Source organism: Danio rerio, chromosome 15, assembly GCF_052040795.2.
Source record: "Danio rerio strain M-AB ecotype USA chromosome 15, GRCz13ab, whole genome shotgun sequence".
NCBI classification, from domain to species: Eukaryota; Metazoa; Chordata; class Actinopteri; order Cypriniformes; family Danionidae; genus Danio; species Danio rerio.
The window spans coordinates 30,100,363-30,124,627 of NC_141035.1; the positions used below are offsets into that span (position 1 = coordinate 30,100,363).

Genomic DNA, 24,265 nt, shown 5'->3' on the forward strand with positions numbered 1-24,265 from the left:
AGTGTTTTAACAATTCAAGCTGTTCAACGGATACCCCGTTTCCAAGAAAACATCACGTAGTGGCTATTTGCCTCTGAGACGAACACTCACCGTTGTAAGCACGGGGCTCGCGGCGCTATTTGAACAGAAGCAGACTCTTGGGAAGAGACAGCTCTGTTAGCTCATGATCAGATACAGGGGATGCTGAGCAGCTACCAGTGCACTGGACTCAACGCCACACCGGGACGTAACTTCCTGCTGTAATGCCGAAGTGGACAAATTACTGCGTTCTGGAATGATATGGAGGATTTCAGAGCATAATATTTTATGAGGTAACATTACAATTTGTTTTCAGTAGGTCATATCATGCTGCCCTGAAATCCTTGTACCGGACTGAACCCACACTTATATGTGTGCTAGGAGGGCGGTAATGCGATTAGACGCAGTTGATCTATCCTTCTTTATCAAATTAAGTGATCAACGAGAAGGCGTCAGTCCTTCATAAATAAAACCTTGGCTATACTTTTCTTTAACATTGTCTTAAGATCGTAGTAAACAGTAGAATAATAGTAGACTAGTCAGTCGGCTTTCTTTAAGTTCACTATTTAAAAGAGCATACAGTTGTAATCATTTTGCATTGTCAAAATTCCTTGTAAATATGATCTGGTGTACGATTTACTGTTTATGCTAAAATATGATCGCTGCTGTGTGTAAATCTGGACCAGGCTGTACCAACAGAAAGCACTGCGGCCTGTATATGAGTTTTTGCTATTTTTTAATGAGTTGTTAGAAGATTATATTTGATTTTAGGAAAATATAGTTACTTTTTGTTCGTGTCATCACTTTTGCCGCGATGGATGGAGGGAGGTACGCCTAAGGCCTCAAAGCATCAGCTTGATTCGTTCGGATGGCAACAGCACAATGTTTGGTAAACGCTGACAAACAACTTAATGTTTTAGACGCTAATATGCAAACGAAATATATCTTGATGATCAAACAAAAGTGGCTTGCAAAAGTAGGCACAATGTAGTATTTTAAACTTCAGTTTGTTTAAATAAACGTTTTTTGGTTTCTTTATTTTTAGGCCGGAGAAAACATTAATTTGTTTTCCTCATGAATAAATAATTTTCAGGCATGTATCACTACACAAATTAAATAATTCAATAAACAACATCTATGATTAATAATTAATTTTCTATTTGTTGCACTTGTCAGTATAACAACGAAAATTCGATGTAGCTACGTAAAAGTTGGATAAAAACAATGAAAAATAAAAAATACTTATTGGATTTACTAATTTGTTTTAGGATAATTAGCTTATTGTTTGTAACATTTTAAAATGAACCATTTTTTCAGTCTACAGCAATAATAATATTGTCTATCAAATCACTTATTAAAAACATTCTTTGTTGACATGTGGTTCCACAATAATCTTTAATATTCATGACACATTCAATTCAAGGTTTTTGTAGCAGACCATTTGTTCTTGATATTTTTATTTTAAAATTGTTTTCCCTTCCAAGCTTATAAAGAACTGAAAAGTTTTTTTTTTTTTTTTTGGAACGCAAAATGGCTCTTCTCTGGCATTGTACCCAAAACACCCTTATGTGACCTGTTTTTAAGACTGTCAGAGAAAAAAAACATTATAATTAGAATACAAAATCGTCTAGTGGCTCATAACAAATCTCATAACATGTAGGGTTTAGAAAACTATTTAAGTACTGGTGCAGCAAAGAGACCAAATACAATACATTAATCTTAGTAACCTGATAAAATATCAAGGGCATTTTAATCAGAGGAAAGAAATTTGCCTAATATACAGTAAAGAAGAGTTTACTTTACCAAACATGTGCTGAAAATAAGGCCTATATACAATAGGACCAACACACAATTTTTGAAAAGGAGAGTTTACTTTACCAAATATAATGTGCTGAAAATAAGGCATATATACAACAAAACCTACTGTTTTTGATAAGATGAGTTTACTTTACCAACCTTAATGTAGTCACATAGACAGAAAAACCGAGCCTGACTGTCTTTGCAGGGAACAGGCCTTTCTCTATCTCACACAGCATCCACTCTAGTCTAAAACAAAATGGCAGACAACAAGCATCATAACTGTATAACAAAACCAGATCCATGATAGATCCCCTCTGAAAACTACCTGAAAATGTTTTCAAGTTTTCCATAAGGTATTTCAATTCATTCTGACCACAAAAGCATGGCCAATATAATGCATCTCATCCTCAAACAACTGTATATGTAATATTTCATTCCATAAGAAGTTTGGTCGGCGTTGAACATTTTGGACAACACGCTCTGGAAATAACCAGCCAACCCCAGTGTGCACAGAGCAGTATCTGCCAGGAATAGTTTAGCGGATTATATGTCTGGGGTGACAGAGATGTAAACAGAGCTCTCGCTCACTGGGCTTAGTTAAACAGCGTAAGTGAAAGGCACATTTTGGACTGGAAAAGTCCAGGGTTGAGTTGCTGTAGCCTCACGGTGCCTGTCAGACTTTATCTTTATTAGCTTTGGCGAATGCCTGGCCGAGTTTACACGGAATCCCGCTCTTCTCCTTTTATCTGAAGGGCGCACACTCACATTGTTTACATGCGTGAGATTAGGAGAGGGTGGGAGGAGGTGGCTTTCACCATGAGAGAGTTTTTTGGTGTCCGCTGTGCAGATAGGCAGCTTCGTGCTGGAGTACAGTAATGAGACATACCTTTGGTGTGATGTCTGAGAAGGGGCGTGAGAGCGGGGCTAAGTTTGTGACCTCCCTTAATGGAATCAGCAGTGTTTAGCACGCTTCCATAAAACCGAGGTGCCCAAATGCTGGAAGTGTAAATATTTAATCTTGCGATACTTCAGAACAAACGGATCTCAACCCCTTTTCCTTGAAATGAATAGGCCGGGCTGTGTTATGAGGACAGACTTTCCCCTCACAAAATGTAAATGTTAATGCATGCTATTTCTCAAATTTTGCAGCCAATGTCTTGTCTGGGTGTATATAATCAATTACAGCGGACTTTGAGAGAACAAAGAGGAACTGTGGCATGTGTGGTATTTTCATTATACATATATCGTTAGGCACTTTTTAAGCTTGTGATTAAACTACACCATTGGTTTCTTTCACTTTTGAACTTTAATTTCATGGTAAAGTACCTGAATTTAAATCAAAGCAAAATTATTTGGGTCAAGGTCGTGTTGTCCCATTTTGGAATCCACATCCATTTAAATTTGACAAAGTAATTTTATATGCATAGAAAATATCCAATATGCAAGTAAAATGTCAACTTCAATGTTACAACCTTGTTAAAATATAAATAAAGGGTGAAATAATGCTCCATTGTCATTATACAATTATTAATATATATATATATATATATATATATATATATATATATATATATATATATATATATATATATATATATATATATATATATATATATATATATACATATATATATTATAATAAAGTTATATAAAAAAATATTTTATTTTAAATGATTAAAATTGTTACCAGAAAATAGGTAATATTATTTAATATGACAAATAATATGTGCAATAATACATGACATTTGAAAATGATTTAAAATTATCAAAATTTAATACTGTTAAAATATTTGAATATGCTATTAATTAATATAAATTTTTGTCTATAAGAAAAAATAAAATAAAAACATGGCGGAAAATGATTTTGTGAAATGCCCTTCTACATAGAATGTCAAATTAGTATAAACAGTGTTCTGTATATATAAGTACACCCCTCACAAAACTATATTTTAAATGAATTCTTTGTAATAGGAAGCTCTACAATATTATATTATAAGAGAAGCAAAAAATTAAAATATTTGGCTGAAATTTTGGTAGTAATTTGTTTTGCAATATTAAGCTTGAATTTAATTGAATTCTCTTTCAATTTCTAAATATGTTCAGTGACTTAAATATTATTTAAAAAATATATCTGTTGAATAAATCAGTTTTGTTTAAATGAACCAAAATACATTGCCTATATTCCCTGAAAAATTGATAAAAATATTCATTTTCAAATTGGGGTGTACTCAATTATGCTAAATAAATAAATTCTAATTAATTTTACTTTTTAAATGTATTTATTATTCAAATTGTTTTATTTTCCTTAAAATCATAATCTTAAAGTAATTATTTAACATTTCTCTTTTTGAAAGTTGTACTTCCATGTAAAATAAAATTGAGATGATGGATATTCTGAGAAAAATGAAAATCCCAATCTTTATGAATTGAAATTTTTAACCCCTCATTGAACTAATATTTGGATAAACTTACAGAAATGCTTCAGGAGAAGGCCTCAGTTGTGGCTGATGAAGGAATGACCGTTGCCCAGTCGGGTGGGCGTCCTGAGCTGGCCAGCGATTCCTCACATCTGGGCCTGCCTACAACTCCCAGCAATCCCCAGAACAATGAACCTGACCAGGTAGGCAATCAGTTGCATGCTTTCAATGGCTCTTGCCATGTAGGGAATCTGTGAATAGATGTTAAATAACATTAAGTTTGATTCCACCGACAATGACTCATTATGATTTTTCTTTTTTGTCTGTGTGCACCTTCAGAGCATTGAAAACATCAAAGTGGTTCTTCATGACAGGGAATTATGGAAGAAGTTTCACGAGGCTGGAACCGAGATGATCATCACCAAAGCAGGCAGGCAAGAAGAGCGCCATTTTCATCCACCCATTCGCTTAGAGACACACACAGAGAAAATGGTAGTGCAAACATAACTAGGCCATCTCGCTTCCAGTAAGAAACGCAAATGTAAAACTTTGTTTTACCAAAAGCCTCAGTCGCATGAAATACTAAGTCGCTTCTTGTGGAATGTTTATAAAATATTATGCGACCGGAGTAAAGCAAAGCTGAATTCCTGTGCCTACAAAATAACTAATTGAAAACACAAACGGCTGCCCGGTGTGTTAGATTTAATGTGCCCTGTGGATTAAGAGCAGGACCCTGGATATTAAGCAGAGAAGAGTCAATGCTCTCTGCCAGTCTTAGGCAGCAGTTTCTCAGCATTTCTCTGCAGAAAATGCAAAAGGTCACCACAATTTTTCTTTAATGCTGTAACATTGTGAGGGATGGGCTTCCCCCTGTCCAACTGATAAAGTGCTCCAAGAATCCTAAAACCCTTTGAAGAGCCAAGCACTGTTCAGTCAGACAGCTGCGCGCAGAACAGGAGACTGTACTTCCACACAGTCCCAACAACAGATGGGCTCATTTCATTTTACATACTTTAGTGTATAATGGACACCAGGCTCTGTTAAAGATGCTCAATATGTCAATCGAGCCATGAAGCAGGAAGAGCTTTTCACCGTTTCATTTTCTTTTTGGGGAGGGATTTGACTTGTAGGGCATTAGACAGCCATTCACTGAACTGTAAATCTTGAGAAAACTTGCCAGGTTTCTTCACGATGGCTCCCATTACACAAAATTGAGGCCAATTTCATGCAATGATTCTCATCGTGGTTTTGTGTTACACAGCGGGATTGAGCCAAGTCTGTACGGTATATGCCGTTTGACTGTGAAGGAAGCTGAAGAAGAATACACTCATAAAAGAGGAATACAGCATTTAAATGAAGTTCATTGCATGCTGTATTGTTTATGACAGCAGTTTGCTTCTGTAATTCCATAAAAAAAACTACATGAAAGAACATAAATTGACATTTTAAATGTATAAGAACTGAACGCTAAATTTAAATCAATTTAGATTAGCATAAAATGCAAAACAATCCCCTAGTTTTGCAACAAGCTCTACTTTCCATGCAGAGAAAGTGGGTCATGCATAGTGCTAAAGAATTATTCTGACTTCAGTACAAGTTAAGATCAGTCAGCAGCATTTGTGGCATAATACTGACTAACAAAGAAATTAATTTCCACTTGGTTACAGAATGCATGGCCATTTCATGAAAATAAAAATACTGTTTCAATAGTTTCACAACAAAACAAATACTGTGCGATGTGTTTGAAAAAAGAAAAAGCTCATTCCCCTTTTCCATGTAAAATTACATTTATTTAAGAACTTTGTTGACAGGACAAAATAACCTTAATATAAAAGTGATCATTTAAACAGCTTTACAGCACAAGTTTTCAAAGAAAAATGCAGTACATTAATAAAATTTCATATTTCTGCTGTTAAATCCTTTCAAATTTTACCAATGTAAATGATTTTCAAGAATATTCCTCTAAACAAAAAGTGATCAAACTGGACTAAGTTCTAAGCACTAAGCATGACTATTGAAAGCTGCCGGCTGGTGTTACTTGTACACAGCCCGTCAAAAAGTAAGCATCAGTGAGGCTCATGAGAAAAACACAGAGGCCCGTTCGATCGCATCTCACAGGCCCTAAAGGACCCCTTTTGCTTAATCATTGAGCTTCTTTTGATCCAAGCGGTCTGTCGGCTCTCTTAGTTAGCATGAATCACGGAAAGAGCAGACGTGTGAGAGCTCTAAAAGAAACAGCTGGAATAACGCAAATGCTGACACCGTTATCATCCTTTAATAGTTTCTCACTGTCACCCTCACATATATACACACATATAAACGGTGCTTTTACGGAGATAACTGAGAAAATTAATCATGTCTTCATGAAAGAAATTTCACTCCCATACATATTGTCATGATATCTAAAGAAACTTGACATGTTATAAATAACAAAATAATGTCACACCACAAACATGTATAACTTTCCACTGCAGAAAAAAAGATAGGAAAATGCTAGAGGAAAGTCCAAGTAATACTGGACCCAACTGATATAGTTAGGGTTAGGCATGACATCATATGAAAAATAGTAAAAAACACCTAAACTGTGGCTTTATGTCATCCCAAACATGTATACATTTCTTCTGTAGAACATTAACCAACACTAACAATCCAGATATATCTGGAGCTCACTGACATACAGTGCTCTGCATAATTAAGTACACCCCATCTTGAAAATTAATATTTTTATCCACTTCTCAGTGAATATAGACATTGTATTTTGGTGCATTTAAACAAAACAGATTTATTAAACAGATATATCGGGTCTCTGTTAAACAGAAATGGGGGGTTGGGGGTGGGGTGGGGGGAATAAACGGGGCTAATAATTCAGGGGGGTCTAATAATTCTGACTTCAACTGTATATACCAAAAAATTACAATTTTCCACACCCTCCTGTTGTTCCAATTGAGTGATTTTCACTAGGAAGACATTCTAATATAACCGCCTACAGCACCAAAGTACTGTAACAGAGCTACTGTACAGCCCCTTCAGACATGCCACGTGATCTACTGTGGCAGCCATTACGTATGTCAAAAGTGTTGCATAAATGGAAAGAGCATTACATATCCCTCAAGTGTTTACATCTAAGTCTTGAGTAAATGAGTTTTACTCAAGATTTATTACATCCTCACTGTTAGTACTGTACTGCTGAAGTCATTTTTCCTTAACTGTATTTTCTTAACATGAATAATTCATTTTAGATAGATTTGAATATTTTGAAAATAAATGTTCAGTACATAAAAGTACAAACCCTTGTAATGCTTAATGTAATACTGAGGTAACATTTAGGTTTTTATTTAGTTCATGCAATATGTACCATAAAGGTGAAAGGACAGTTAATTCAAAAATGGAAATTCTCTTTATGAGTTTCTTTTTTTCTTTCTGTTGGACTTAAAGCAAAATATCTTTTGAAAAATGTGGTAAACCAAAAGTCATTAACAACCATAGTAAGAAAAAAGTAAATGAATATGGTGTCACACAATTGAGGACAGAATAAATTAATTAACAACATTAACAAACTTTTTTTGAGTTAGGGATAGGTACAAAAAAAAAAAAAAGTTTAGCCTAGGTTATTTGATTGTAATTATTCATTTAGTTTTACTGTGGCTTCACACTACAATTTTCAGTACTGTACATGTACTTAATGTGAACTTACAGTGTACTAGAAAGCACTGGGTTATATAAGATAACTGGGTTATAATGGGTTAAGGTTAGGTTTAGGAGTAGGTTCAAGAATAGTGCCATGTTGATATCCAGTTTATGTAATTACTATGATATATAAATGTCAATCAGGACTGAGTTGCTACTATTATTACAACAATATGTACAGTATGTGTAACAAAATCACTGTAAAATAGTTTATAAAAATTACTTAATTGTCATGTAAGCTGAGGTTTTTTTAGTAATAGAAAAGGAGATGCTGAAATTATCATTAACATTAATAAATGTGTTTTATATAATATAATATAATATAATATAATATAATATAATATAATATAATATAATATAATATAATATAATATATTTCCCATTGTTGGGATACGACTGGATAGGCATCCGCTGCGTAAACATATGAGAAGTTGGCGGTTTATTTCACTGTGGCGACCACTGATAAATAAGAGCTAAGCCGAAAAGAAAAAAATATATAATATAATATAATATAATATAATATAATATAATATAATATAATATAATATAATATAATATAATATAATATAATATAATATAAAGATTAAAACTGATGTAGTTCCTGTATAATAACAGATGAAACCTAAAAATTTGAAACCAACAGCATACACTCTAAAATTTAGGGTTCCGAAAGGTGGTCAGTTTTTGTAGTTGTTAACAGAAAGACAGCGAAACAGCACCTCACCAGAACATAGGCTGGAGGACAGGTTTGTTTAAGATGCTCCTGATGGTTTAAAGCACCTCTACAGGAGTCTCTTGCCCAGAGTGATTTACATTGATTGGATTGCACGACTGGGCCAGACATGGAGCTTTACCTTTCTCTGAGCTCTTCCTCTGGGCATTAGAGCAAGTGCTTGCAGGGCCACTTTTTACATAGTGCAGGCCTGAGCAGCTCCGCATTTGGAAATGCAATGAAACGATTCAGCTTAAGGCACTTTTTTTTTTACCCATAATAAATGTATGACGGCTGGTGGAACCCTTTAGAAAGCCTAAAACCACTACAGTGGAACTTTTTTGGAGAAGTGGGGTGCGGGAAGGGGGCTGTTTAGCTGCCCCCTGTTTAAAAGTCCTGCCATTAAAAAAGCACTCAGAGTTTATAAGGGATCTCGATCTTTTTGCAGCTTTGCTGATGAGATAAAAGAAAGACAGTTTTGGTATCATTCACATGAAAAGGTCACCGAAAGCAGCTCTATTGATATGTTTTACGACTGAGTCTGCTATATTAGCATATTCTGTCTGTCATCTCGGCTTCTCCTGTATCTGAACAAAACGAAGATCCCACATTTTATAGAGCGGCTCTTTCAAATCAGAGTCAATCCCTAAAAATTTATCTTCGTGAAAGCAAATCAGTACCAGGTACAGGTCGTTCCTCCTTATATGGGGTTGCCGAGGATAACATTTTATGCTTTTGGTTTTATGATTTTTTTTTGAAGCATATCCTTTTATAGTAGAGCCATTTGTGTGATATGTTATGAAGAGGATTGTCTCAGATGCTCGAGCACGCAGCCTTCTTTGAGACTCCAGTGACCTTTTGTGCTTCTTAAACAACTAATCTGTCCTAAAAACAGGTTAAGCTGTTATCTGATCACTAATCGTGTACTCATCCATCCAAAACCAACACTTGCCGTGATTCTCTTGCACTTAAGGCCCGTTAAAACCCTCAAAAGAGCCGATAAGACAGTCTCATCCATGCTTACTGTCAGTGCTCAGCTGTTGCACACGCACCCCAGCTCTAAGTCTCTCGAAAGAAAAAGCTGTTCCTGTAATAAGCAATAAAGAAAGCACTGAGATACCTGAATGACACAAATGGGATAAGACTGCGTAGATGCGATTGAAGGAGAATGACCTTTGTGAGCACAAAAGCGCATTAACACCAAGTTTTAGTTAGATCTAAATGGCGTTTAAGGACAAAACCAAAGTAGTTTGTAAATAAAATGAATAATCACATTAAAAGTATTAAAATAAAATTTTACTAATTTAACCCACACAGTTTCTGATGGATGGCTGCAAGAACTTGTCTAATCTAATTAAAAATATATAATAATTATTGTTATTGTAGATTAGTGGGGGGTTGGTGTTTAAATGTATGTAGAAATTGTTTTGTTCCAGATTTACTGGACTGATTACATATTATTTGAAGTTTGTTAATACTTGTTTTATTCTATAGACCATTTTAATATCGTGATGTTATTGGCCCATAAACATTTCCTGCTTGTAGGCAAACTATTTCATATATGTAACAAGAGGCTATTAAATCATAACTTGATGTTATAACAGCTATCGTTACTTTATTTATTAACATGTGGAGCTTTTTAGACTCTCAGAAGCTATATAAATTTAAAGTGTAAAACAGGAAATACACCAGGGCCATTTTTGTTGTTTACATCCCTCAAAATGGTCTATAACAGGGGTTCTCAACATTTTTCACATCGGGGCCACCTTTTTTTTCCAATCAAATTTTGAAGGCCCACTTGTCTAAAATTTTGCACCAAAAAATGTTAGTTTAAAATGCTCATGTATTAAATTATTCCCAAATATACACAAAGAGAGACTTTCACTTCACGCATAGTTTGTGAATGAACTATTAGTCGCAGACGCGATCATGAGGCTATACGTTTTTGCCCCAAGTTTAAAGTAATCACAGAACACGAGAAAGTTTGTTAATTTTAAGCTATCTCCCGGCCTACCTGCAGGATTGCTGAGGCCCAAAGGTTGAGAATCCCTAGTCTTTTATAGTAGTTTTATTCTAATATTTGTCTTATTCTATATTTATTCCCATTTTAAGTCAAATCTGTCATTTAGAGCTGAGAGTTTTTAAGAATAAAAATGTCTTGTGATTGAAAAATAAGGATTTATCCACAAAATATAGATTTCTTAACTTTTCTAAGTTTGGTATTTTCAATTCCATTTTCATCTAAGGTTTGCTTCAATTATGCCTGTCATGAGTAGTTTATAAAATAAGTTCATAAAATTCCATTTTACAGAAACATATAATCATAAAACTACAAAAACTAAGAGTTTAAGTAATTTTTGTTCATTCATTACTTGATTCCAATCATGTAACAGTAGTTTTGACTTTATTTACGCCATTTTTAACCATACTTATAAATATTTTTGCACTCTCTTTAGGCGGATGTTTCCTAGCTACAAAGTTAAAGTCACAGGAATGAACCCCAAGACCAAATACATTCTATTAACTGACATTGTTCCAGCTGATGATCATCGGTACAAGTTCTGTGACAACAAGTGGTAAGTTAAATTTAATATCCCTCAGTTCATCTTTAAGGTTTCTGCACGGGAAGACATTCTCGAAAGCCCTTGGAAAATTACAGCGTGAATGCGCAATTACAAATGTGACTGAATTAGACATGAGTAGTGCCTTGAAGCATCTGGACAAACACTCATACAGATTACAAAAATTTGCATGTTTTATATTTGGCTGTCTATTCCAGTCTGTATTTCTAAGTTCTTAATTTGAGAGGACAAATTCATACAATCTTCATAGCACAGTTTTTAAAGGGCCAATTATTAAAAAATAAAAAAATCTGTCATCAATTACTGCAAGTGGCTCTAAACCTTTATGTAATTCTTTCTTCTATTTAACACAAAATAAGAAATTCTGAAAAAAGCTTGAAAAAAGCTTTTTTTATTACTTAATAATTGTTAATATCTTTATCTTGATACTATGCAATAGCAAATATAATGTTGTCAATGCCTAAATCTTTGGTCTTGAGATAATTCATCCAAAAAAATGCTTTTTTAAAAGGACATCACTAAAGGAAACTAAAATCACAGGCTTGTTTTTGAGCAAACAACTTGCAGTCTACATCAGTTTATCTATGCAATGCTAGTTCTGGCTGTGGATTGTCATTAGCACACAGTTAATTACTGCAGGCCAACAGCAGGCAGTCTGTCAAAACCAATGGGCTTAAAACAGCTGGATTGTGCATGCTGTCCTCTTTGTGACCCTGTGTCTCTGGCAATGCCACTAGATATGGGCACTATCTACCCATGCAACAACTGGCTGCACTAATAAGTCATATCAGCTTGTATCCAGCTTGGAGAAAACAAAATAACGATGGCACGCAAATCTCAATCAATTGCACATTTTGTCATGAGAATGAGTGTTTTATGACCATTTTTCAAAATCTGCGGGATAGACTGGAATTCCAACATTTGCCAGCATCGGATCTGGAGATCTTCAGCGACACCTTTGAGGCACACAATTAGCAGTGATGTTATGGTCAAAGCAGCCACCCCAGACCTTCGGGAATAACTCCCAAAATATCATGGACATAACCACACATGCTCAGAACCTGTCATTAATGTACAGATGTTCTGCATAAAGCTTTTTCTGCTTTATCCTATAGAATTTGCACAATACTGAAAAACGGTTTTACTGCGGGATGATGTCAGAGCTGCTGGAAAGCTATAATACCAGAGGATAAACTTTGAGGGATTGAGGCTAAATCACTGCAAGAAACCAACAACCAAGATTTGCAAGTGTTGCTGTTGATCTTTTGCATCATTAAAATGTTCTTTTCATAGGATGGTGGCCGGAAAAGCAGAACCTGCCATGCCTGGAAGACTCTATGTCCACCCAGACTCTCCTGCAACAGGCGCACATTGGATGAGACAATTGGTTTCTTTTCAGAAGCTCAAGCTCACAAACAACCACCTTGATCCTTTTGGACATGTGAGTAAACAACGTCATGATTTTCTCTAAATGGAGAATTCAGCATGTCCAAAATTTGAGCTTTGACATTAAAGGTGAGCAAAAAATGTTCAAACAACAGATTTTGTGTTATTTAGCACAATGAATTCATTCAGAACAATAAGCAAATATTGGGAAATGTCCTGGTACTTTCGAAAATCCCAATCACATAGATTCCTATTGGAAATCACTTGGAAAAAAAGTAAATGTGGTGCACCATAAAATTGTGATGAGAAAATCTGTGGTTTGGTTTGGTAATTGCTCTGTTAGTGGTGTCCATTTAAAAAATTGTGCACAATGCTATCCAAAAACTGGTGCACACCAAAAAAGTAGACAGAGACCACAGAAAAAGGGGGTCTCAATCAATGAGCTATGTTGCTCATTACCAGTTCAGTGCTAAGTCAGAGGAATTTATGACACTGGTTTGACTCATTCATTCATTAATTTTCTTTTCGGCTTAGTCCCTTTATTAATCAGGGGTCACCTCAGCGGAATAAACCGCCAACTTATCCAGCACATGTTTTACGCAGCAGATGCTCTTCTAGCCACAACCCAACACTGGGAAACACTCATACACTCTTGCATTTATACACATATAATATATCTAATTTAGCTTATTCAATTCACCTATACCACGTCTTTGGACTGTGGGGGAAACCGGAGCACCCGAAGGAAACCCAGGCAAACTCCACACTGAAACATCAACTGACCCAGCAGGGATTCGAACCAGCAACCTTTTTGCTGTGAAGCATTTGTGCTTTCCACCGCGCCACTGTGACGCCACTGATTTGACACCTTTACACTTATTACCATTCTTTGCTGAAATTAATAGAATTATTATAATTATCACACATGGATTTTCACACTTTCATTTTACTGAAACCTTAAACAGTTTTATAAAATATATATATAACATGTTTTAAAATTATTTTATGTTATTTACAAGAAGGATCACACTTTAGTTTAAAATATTCTCTGTATTTAAAAAAACTACGACTTTTGCCCCAGTAACTTATAATATGCTGCTTATTAATACTAGTTAAGGTAGTATCTAGGTTTAGGTATTAGGATGTAGATTTAGATAAAGCAGAATATGTACTTTATACGTACACTGTAAAACCCAACAGTCAACTTTATCAGATAAAATGAGTATACAGTAGTTACCTCATAATTTACTGAAAGTTAATTCTACTCATTTATAGAGTTTTGAACTCTGTGTGTAAGGTAATGAGTTAATTAAGTACCTCAACAATTCTATATAAATGGATAGATAGATTTAGTTTTTTACCTCAAATGGTTTGTAGCAATCGGTTTCCTCAAACGGTGTTGTGTTGCCTTAACTCATTGGATTTTTCAGTACTCAATTGGTTTGAGTTCTCTTTATTTATCAGGTTTTACTGAGCTCAAATTGCTTAGTTTACTCAAAAAGATTAAGTTTACAGTATTCATTAGGATTAGTTTTTTTTTACTTAAATGGTTTGTTGAAATCGGTTTTCCCAAATGGTTTGAGTTACCTTAAGTTTTTGGGTTTTACAGTGTACTAATAAACAATGTAAAAAGCCAGTTAATATTGAGAGATGTTGCTTAAACTAAAGTGTTTCATCAATAACAATATTATTTTGATCATAATATAGAATATTTTCAGAAAATAAATTAATTTCCAAATCATGGCAAATGCGATTAATGACATAGAATGAATAACCCTTGCTAGAAAAAAATATTGTGCTATTAAAAAATTAAAATGCTTTTTTGTTCTGAAGCCTTGTTGGGAAAAATGCAGAATAACTTGAAATTTGAAGCTAAAGAAGTGTTTACACTAAACTGAAATTCAAAGAAATTCAACAATTCATAAATTCTGGGAAATTAGGTAATTTTTCACCCTACGTTCACTTTGAACCTTAGAGCAAAGTTGTTTAATTAACAAATGCAAATTCATCTTGACAAAATTTTGTCATTTTACATTTAATTCAGTTTGAATAGAAATTCTGCATCCCCTTTGGTTAAGAATGAACACACCTCATGTGAGAGCTGCGGTGAGGGTCATCTTGAGAAAGTAAGAGAACAGAGTGGAGCAGAGGTGAGGAGTCTGACCATGGCAGTGCTTCCCAAAGGAGACTTGTCTGTTGCAATAACATCAGAACCAAGCTCATTAGGTTCATAACCTGTCAGAACGACACAAAGTTGGCCTGTCAGGACTAGTTGAATGCCTATGAAGTGATAAGGGCGAGTAATGAGCCCAGAAAGAGGCTGCTAAGCTCTACTGACGCCCACAACAGCAGGGATACCATGGCTGGACGAGAGCCTGACACAGACCGCTGTAGCCATGCAAGAGTAAAACACACAAATCAGTCAAAACACACACCCCAGCTAGGCAGCAAATAAAGACAATTTTATTAATAATCTGAAGGATATGCTATTCATCAACATGTTTTCTGAATATAAATTCATATGGAGCAGATTTTGAGAGGTATTAGTAACACTATAAAGTCTCAAAACACATATTTGTATTGATTTCAATAACTTTTTTTTTTTTACTCATCTTGGCAAAAAAAGGATAGAAGTGATAGGAAAAAAAACTCCAAAAATGGAAATTATGTCATCATTAAATCGCGTTTCTTTTTTTTCCTCAAAGCTTCATGAGTTTCTTACTTCTGTTAAACATAAAATAAGAATTTTGGGAAAATGTAACCATTGACTTCCATATTATTTATTTTTCCAACAATGGAAGTCAATAGATTCAGGTTTTCAGCTTTCTTCAAAATGTCCTCTTTTGTGTTGAACAGAAGAAACAAATGCATAGAGGTTCGTAGACATTTAAGGGATGAGTAAACGGTTACATTTTTGGGTGAACTATCCCTTTAAATGTGGAAATAACTTTTATGGTGCACCTTTTTATGGCCCTAAATTATTTAATGGTTACATCTTGACATTTAGTATATTAATTAATGTTTTAATAATAATAAAAAAATCCAATTATTTTAGCTTAAAACTCTGGTTTATTGATCCATAAATGACACAGAACAAACTTTGATTTCTTTTAGGCCACTCACCACAAAGACACCAAACACCCTAAGATTATTTGTAAGTTCTCAGTGAACACACAAGATATTTTTCTCTCTCAGTGCAGGGCCATCTATAGCTTTAAATTCACATGACATATCGAACCCCCCAAACAGACCTTAGATTAAAAGAAAACAGAGAGATGAAAGGAGAGGGCCAACCTGAGAGTCAGCATTGATCTGACAAAGTTGCTTGATTAATATAGTCAGACAGCACACATCCCTGTATCTAAAGCATCAGTGCAGCTCGTATCACATGGTATTACCTCTAGACAACAGCCAGCCAACCAGCCAAAGGTCACATGTGTCTGCACTCACCCAATGAAGCGCTCAAACCATTCATTTGGCTAGGTCTTCTGTCTGTGTCTAGGACGGGGGATTGACCTGGGGTTGCCTCTGTGCACTAGTGCTGCTTACTTCTCCTGACACTAGAACTACTACAGGGGTCACACTTTTAGATAAACACACAGCCAAAGCAGTTCCAGTCAGGTCTTGACTGCATTACAGCTCCATGTCACTACGCCAAATAATTTCAATTATCTCAAATTACTTTATAGTATAAAAAAGTATAAAATAATTCATTTATTCGTTTTTCTTTGGCTTAGTCCCTTTATTTATCAGGGGTCACTATAGTGGCATGAACCACCAACTTATCCAGCATATGTTTTGAGATGGGTCTGGCTGCAGATCTGGTGCAGTGCAATCTGGGCTGCATCCGATGCTTTTTAATGGGCTCACCTAACCCCACCCCTAACCCTACCCGTCACAGTGACGTCACTAGCTCCATTTGAGTGCATTGTGTCTGACACTGCATCGCTGAGTGATGCAGTCTCAGCTTGCATCATGAAGGCTGCATCCAGATACTATTGTATGTTTTACACATAGATGCCCTTCCAGCCACAACCCAGTGCTGGAAAACACCCATACACTCTCACATTCATACACATACACTACAGCCAATTTAGCTTATTTAATTCACCTATAGCGCATGTCTTTGGACTGTGGGGAGAACCAGAGCACCCGGAGGAAACCCACACCAACACTGGGAAAACATGCAAACTCCACACAGAAACACCAACAGCCCCAGCTGGGCTCGAACCAGTGACCTTCTTGCTGTGAGGCAACAGTGCTAACTACTGAGCCACCATGCAATCCCACATGTTTTATTTTAAGTGATGTGAAGCTAATGTTTTATTGTAAGGAAAACACATTTAAAGGTCTTATATAATGAGATGACATCATGAATACAGTCCAATATACATCATCTAGCAACATTTAGAAATTTAGTCTTTTACAAAGTAACTACCAACTACTTGATGGCATGCATAATACTCAGTTTTTAAAAATGTTCAGGGGTTGCTACAGGGTTTTTGGGGCCCCTTTGTATAATTTACTAATCACTAATCAGCTCTTTTGAGGAACTTAAATAGAAGGTTCAAATGGATCAGATCAAAGCTGGTCTATTGCCCAGTGCAGAGCACGTTAGTTGTGCACCTGGTTTACACATTGCTTATAGAGACAGGGTGTACAGCAATATGCAAATTTCTTTATTTCTAAATTCTTTATTTTTTTTAGTTTATTAATAACAATTAGCTTTTGTATAATGTTATTATTTTTAGCAGCTTAGCTTTGCCCACAAGCTTAGATTTGCCCACCTGTCAGGTTTTAGACCATATGGGGCATAGTATGTGTATTTGGATATAACTCAGTATTTTGACCACACTTCGTTATTATTGTTCATTTATTCATTTAACTGCTGGCGCGTTGCTATTTTGAGAAACTATAATAGATTTTTCATTAGAGCAAAACTAACCCGGTCTATACTCCGGCGCAGAGTTGTGCCTCGCTTACACACTGCTTAATATGCACAAGAGAGCAATAGGCAAATATCTTTACATATGAAAAAATTAAAATATTGAGGATTTATATAGGATATAATAAGAATAGATATAGGATATAAATATAAAGTATTAAAATACTACAAAACATTATTTTGTAGCCTACATACATGTTTTCAGTTCATTCATAACAATTTGCTTTTGTACAATGTTATTATTATTAGCAGTACTATTTATTATATGCATATTTAAATTTGTTTTATTAAAAAAACAAGCTTGGATTTGCCCACCTGTCAGGTTTTAGACTATAAGGGGCACAGCATGTGTTTTAGGATATAACTTTTTATATCCTAAGTTTTTGAGCACAATTCGTTATTATTGTTTATTTATTCGTTTGCTGGAAATTAGAACTGAATTTAGAAATAGTTTTGAAAGAATATTTGCCCTTAACAAACGCATTTAAATATACTAATCGATGTCTGTGCGTAAAGGTTTCCCTATCCAAGAGCGAAAGTGAAAGTAGATCCATTATCTCTCATTCTCACTCAGTAGATGCTCTGTTTAACAGTTTTCTGTTAAAAAACTGTTTACTGTTTGCTATAAACGCTCAGTTTTTCCACTTAGACTTACTTTACGTTCTGTAAATAGCGAATGCGCTTATGGCGCGACGCAGCTGGCTCTTAAAGGGAATGGGAGATGAGACTTTAATTGGTTTATTCTCAAAACACACCTATAACTCATTAAGAAAATAAACTTAACCCTTTTAGACCATTCGCCAAGGCGCGAAGTGGATTTTCCCGTCCTTAAATTAGCAAAAAAGCATTCTGACACGCCCTGAAAGCGTTTGCGCCCTGCGTTTTGCGCTCTGCACATGGACCGTCAAAATAGAGCCCCTTGACTTTTCCAAACCAAGGTATACCTTGAAAACGGTTATCGACCCATGCCTAGTTCTGGGTCGGCTAAGCATCATAGCTGATGGCAAAATAAAAAATAATAATTTATAACTCCAGACATTACATTATTAAGATAGTAGCATAATTCAGAGCCATAATATGTCCCGTCAAAACAGTAGCTATTTGCATGGGTAAATTTTACCCACTGAAAGTTTTAGTTCTACAAAAACCCCTGGCGGTTTGAGTGTTAAAAAAGTGGAGAGCTGCTTCACTTTCTGTCTGCGAATCCACACAACAAAGCGGAAGGCCTTGATGCTCATCGGCCCTGACAGAACTGTGTTGGGGATGACCCTAGCCAAACGCTTCACTGAACAGCGAACACATGGACACAGCGACCAGACTGGTGCTGGAACACTATGATCAAACACACATACACAAAGCATCCAATTGGATTAGTTGCATGCAAGGCAGAATATAACCTCTTGACATATTTATTAATCCTGTCACATTAATATACATTGTACTTCAAAAACCTCATTAGTGTTTTACGTACAGTTTTTATGTTAAAATATTTGGCAGGATCACGCACACATATATTTCTTTATGTACGCAGAGCTGTGCCAATATTGTTGAATCTATATCTGCTGCTGTTATCATTCTCATTGATCATAATACAAGGAAATATCTAAAAAAAATTAAGGTCCTGAAGGACCGTATCTGCAAACTAGACTGTAAAACATTTACAAATCTTTTGAACGATTAGGTAAAATGCTGTCAGTTGGTTAATATTGTACTGAAAAATGTACTGAAATGTTCATATGTTATTTTAGGAATAAATAGACATTATTACTGGCAATGCAACAAAATGTAAATGTTGTCCAATGCTAATAAATAGATAAATACAAATCTTGAGAATATTTTTTTCGAAGGCCGATTACAGTTTGTTTTTGATATTCTAATGCAGGCTTGTGTTTTTGTTCACAGATTATCTTGAACTCGATGCACAAATATCAGCCCAGGTTACACATTGTGAAAGCTGATGAGAACAATGCCTTTGGTTCCAAGAACACGGCCTACTGCACTCATGTTTTCCACGAGACGGCTTTCATCTCTGTTACATCTTATCAGAACCATAAGGTACCATTAAAGCCTCCCCAAAACACAATATTGTATAACATTCAAAATCCATTTGCTAAGTTTACAAATACACTGTAATTGCTAACTTGTTTTGTTTCTTTTTAGATCACGCAATTAAAAATTGAGAACAATCCTTTTGCCAAAGGTTTTCGCGGCAGTGATGAGGGTGATTTGCGTGTGTCTAGACTTCAAGGGTAAGATTATCATTTAAAATATTCAGCATAAAGTACCAAATATACATCTTACTCATCAAGTGCCCCCTTTCCTAGGAAAGATTACCCAGTGATTTCTAAGAACATGGTCCGGCAGCGGCTTATCTCCTCACATGGCCATCTGTCAGGAAAACTGAGTGCAGGTGTGCTGAGTAGCCACCCGCAGGTGCTTTCTCATTATCAATATGACAGTGGTGTCCCCTTGCCAAACTCAGACTCCCAGGAAGCCCTTTCCAACTCCTTTACATCTAGCCGGGAACCCAGCCTTCTTTACCACTGCTTCAAGCACAGAGGTACAGGGCTTTGGCAAACATCTTTTTTTGCCGAACACTTCAAAATATGCATGCTCAACATTTGATACCATGGAGATTGTTGGTTATTTGTATCAGTATTAGACAGGTTTTATATATCTGATATCACCTGTACTCATTTTCAATACATTTTTTTTTTTTTTACATTTTGATTACTTTTGGAATGATCAATTATACTTTTTTTGATAATATAATATAAATACAAGAAAGTAACATTTTAAACATTATCTTGTAGGATGTAAAATGCTTAGAAATAATAAAATAAATTTACTTTAGGCACCATTATATCATACACACACACACACACACACACACACACACACACACACACACACACACATATATATATATATATATATATATATATATATATATATATATATATATATGTGTGTGTGTGTGTATGTATATATATATATATATATATATATATATATATATATATATATATATATATATATATATATATATATATATATATATATATATATATATATATATATTTGGATTTTGACACAATTCTAACATTTTTGGCTCTATACTCCAACACAATCGATTTGAAATGAAACGAACAAAATGTGCTTTAACTGCAGTCTGTCAGCATTCATTTGAGTGTACTTAAATCCAAATCAGGTGGATGCTGTAAGAATTACAACAGTTTGCATATGCGCCTCCCACTTGTTAAGGGTCCAAAAGTAATTAGAATAATGATCATAAATCACACTTTCACTTTTTAATACTTGGTTGCAAATCTTTTGTCTGGAATGCAAAGACATCACCAAATGCTTGGGGCATTTTCCCTTCAGTTTTGTCTTCAGCAAGTGAAATGCAAGCTTATCAGATTCAGGTCAGGTGATTGACTTGGCCATTGCATAACATTCCCCTTCTTTCCCTTCAAAAACTCTTTGGTTGCTTTTGCAGTATGCTTTGGGCGATTCTCCATCTGCACTGTGAAGCGCCGTCTATTGCCTGAAACTCTTCAGAATTTATCCTGCTGCTTTTGTCAGCAGTCACATCATAATTTAATACAAAAAAAACCAGTTTTATTGACAGCCATTCATGCCCACGGCATGTTACTACTACCACCATGCTTCACTGCTTAAGCCTAGTTCACACTACAGGATTTTAAACATCAGCAGATCGCTGTGCTGTTCACACTACATGACCTGACTTTGTGTCTTTTAATCTCTGTGGTGTTCACACTACGCAACACTCCGTGAACGATCCACAAGAGGGGGGTCACACACTACATGATCTGACAACAACTCATTCCCCATCAGCTCATTCAAGCTACCAAACCACAGCCAATGAAAATTTGAGGGAGGAGTCGTCAGAAAAAGCTGAACACTATTAGCTGCTTGTGTGCTGATGACATCACTGACAGCGTTTCAAGCTTTGGAGAAAGCATTTAAAAACATCGTCAAATCAGCTGATTTATCAGCAGATTAATCACTCATCTGCAAGGTACGAGTAGATTGCCATTTTCTAACTATCAGTGTATTTCTTTCTGACATTGTTATTTTTTTTATTACAAAACCATATTAAATTACCATATTGGTCAAAAGGACTGCATGCATGTCTGATACTTTTCGCTGTGACTTTAAATATGTGTGCATTTTCTTGCCTGGCAACTTCCTGCTATCATAAACAAAACGTTCTGATGGTAAAAACATCAATTTACTTCAGATATCTTTTAAAACAGCATATTCTGTGCCAAATAGCTCCTGTTTGAAAGTGAAAAGGAAAGCCAAGACCTTTAAGTGTTTTAGTATCTTAACCACATATTTATAGGCTGTAATACCAAAAAAATATATAATATATTTTTAGAATATTGGTGTCATTAAATATGATGCCAGACATTCAAAGCTTAATTTTAATATCTCAATAGAAGCTTTGAATGTAAACATGTTGTGACAATATGACGTTTTATATGAGAACGGTCAGAATGAGCAGTATGGTAATTCTAATAGTTACACAATTCTATTTCCACTGTTAATATAGCCTACTCTCATGTCTGTGCTAACGCAGAATGAAACGAGTGCACCGATGCCCATTCTGACCAATCACAGATGTTTCTGCTGAGCTCCTGAACACACAGGCATTCAGCTCATGCTGATATGCTCTCTCATTGGCTGCAGCTCGTCACGACATCTAACCACACGTGGGGTCAAGTCGGCCGACTGCTCTGGAATATTTAGCATGCTGAATGTTGGATTTCCGTCTGCGAGGTGTCGGCGACGTGTCAGCGAGCCTCGTTGATGCGTTGTTCAGTAGTTCACACATAGAGCGGCGAGCGCCGAGCACCAGCAGATTTCTTCCCGATCACAGCCCGATCTGTCGGCGAGCTCGTTAACTTCCAAATCGGGCTCAAATCAGGCTTAAAATCCTCTAGTGTGAACTAGGCATTATCTGCTCATTGTAATTGGGATAATGAGGGAATAACACACGCCTGGCCATGGAACAGCTTGGAAACCAAATATCCAATTACTTTTGGACCCTTAACAAGTGGGAGGCATATATGCAAACTGCTGTAATTCCTAAACTGTTCAGCTTATTTGGATGTAAATACGCTCAAATTAAAGCTGACAGTCTGCAGTCATTTTGTTTGTTTGATTTCAAATAGATTGTGTTCGTGTATAGAGCCAAACATGTTAGAATTGTGTCAATGTCCAGATATTTATGGACCTAACTGTATGTATATGTATGTATTATATGATAAATACCTTTTTTATTTAAAGTTCAATTAACAAAATCTGATGCATTTCCAAAATTCAAATACTCTTCTTTAGATAACCCAAGACATTTGGAGCTGGGATGCAAACGACCCTATCTTGACACGACATCATCTGCAGTTTCGGAGGAGCACTACTTTCGCTCTCCTCCTTCCTATGATTCCCCCCTGCTGTCACACCCATACTGCAATGAGGCTTTAGGCTCTAGAGAGGCATGCATGTACGGAGGCCTGGAGGGAGAAGGAGGGGGTGCAGTGGGTACGGATGACCTCCCGGCTCCATCCCTGAACTGCAATATGTGGGCATCAGTTCAGCCGTACCCTCGCTATGGCATGCAAACAGTAGAGGCTATGCAATACCAGCCTTTCACAGCCCACTTCAACAGCACAGCCTCTGCAGCATCGATGGTTTCCCATCACTCTCCATCCATGCAGCGTCCACATCCAACACCACCCGACCTTGTCACATTTACAACACAGCGGGTACTGCCACCCACGCCATCTTCAGCTTCCACCTCCCCGTCTGGTTCTGGTCACCATGACAGAGCACATTCCTCTCTGTTTCATAGAAAAGCTGGGTCTCCATTACGTTCACAAAGGGATTTCACTGGCTATTCAACCCACAGTCCTACATCAACACGAGAACCAGCCTATCAGTACCAAACAGGTCTGAGCAGTGTTGGGCCACACTGGACTGACAGTTAAAAACAGTTCATCCACAACTATAATACTCTTTAACAAACTCTCTCAGAGCAACAACTGCAATGAGATTATCTTTAATCTTTACAGCCATGAAGTTAAATTGTAAAGAAAAGCCATAACTCTATTTAGCCTAGTATAAGAATGTGTGGCACTGTGTATTTATTTGAATTTAAGTTGCAGTTCATGCGCAGGTGGTCATGCCAAGCACAAACAGCATACCTAATGCACTGTTGTTAGCAGAAAAGGGATAGTTCATTCAAAAATAAAAGTCTCACTCTTGTGTTGTTTCTAAACCAGGCTCAACTATGGCTCATGAAAAAAAAGTCTATTGCAACATTATTGGAAAACATTTATTTGCTTTTTGCGATTTCAAAGTGAAATGTTTAATGAGTAGCACTAAAAAGCATCCAGTTTCCTCAAACAGATGAACATGATTGTTACAACATTGTATTATGTTGGTTGTATGGCACAGCAGTTTGGAAATCTAAAGGCAGATGAGCAGCACAAACTCAACAGACAGTATTAAAGAAAAAAATATTTAATAAAAATACATTTGCTGTACGCTATATGTATGATTAAAACATATGTATTGTAAAATTAAAATTTATGTTTTCAAATAATGGTAAAAGTGTTATAACTGATAACAGGGTTTCTGCAGGGTTTACTAAGTTAAATTTAGGACTTTTAAAGATATTTTTAAGACCATT

The 24,265-nt window shown here is 35.8% G+C and overlaps 1 protein-coding gene across 2 annotated transcripts; it reads left to right on the plus strand.

The window, feature by feature from the left end:
• tbx4 (T-box transcription factor 4) lies at positions 1 to 24,171 on the plus strand. Of its 2 annotated transcripts, none has more exons than XM_087282383.1 (9): positions 1 to 311; positions 4,293 to 4,438; positions 4,575 to 4,665; positions 11,091 to 11,210; positions 12,510 to 12,657; positions 19,450 to 19,602; positions 19,708 to 19,796; positions 19,872 to 20,107; positions 22,915 to 24,171. In XM_087282383.1, exons 3-9 carry the CDS (start codon positions 4,616 to 4,618, stop codon positions 23,559 to 23,561), a joined length of 1,443 nt encoding a protein of 480 aa, XP_087138509.1. In that variant the 5' UTR covers positions 1 to 311; positions 4,293 to 4,438; positions 4,575 to 4,615; the 3' UTR covers positions 23,562 to 24,171. The 2 variants fall into 2 exon arrangements, with proteins under 2 accessions (XP_087138509.1, NP_570989.3); NM_130914.3 differs by having other exon boundaries at positions 36 to 311; positions 4,575 to 4,669; positions 22,915 to 23,881.
• The last annotated feature ends 94 nt before the right edge of the window (positions 24,172 to 24,265 follow it).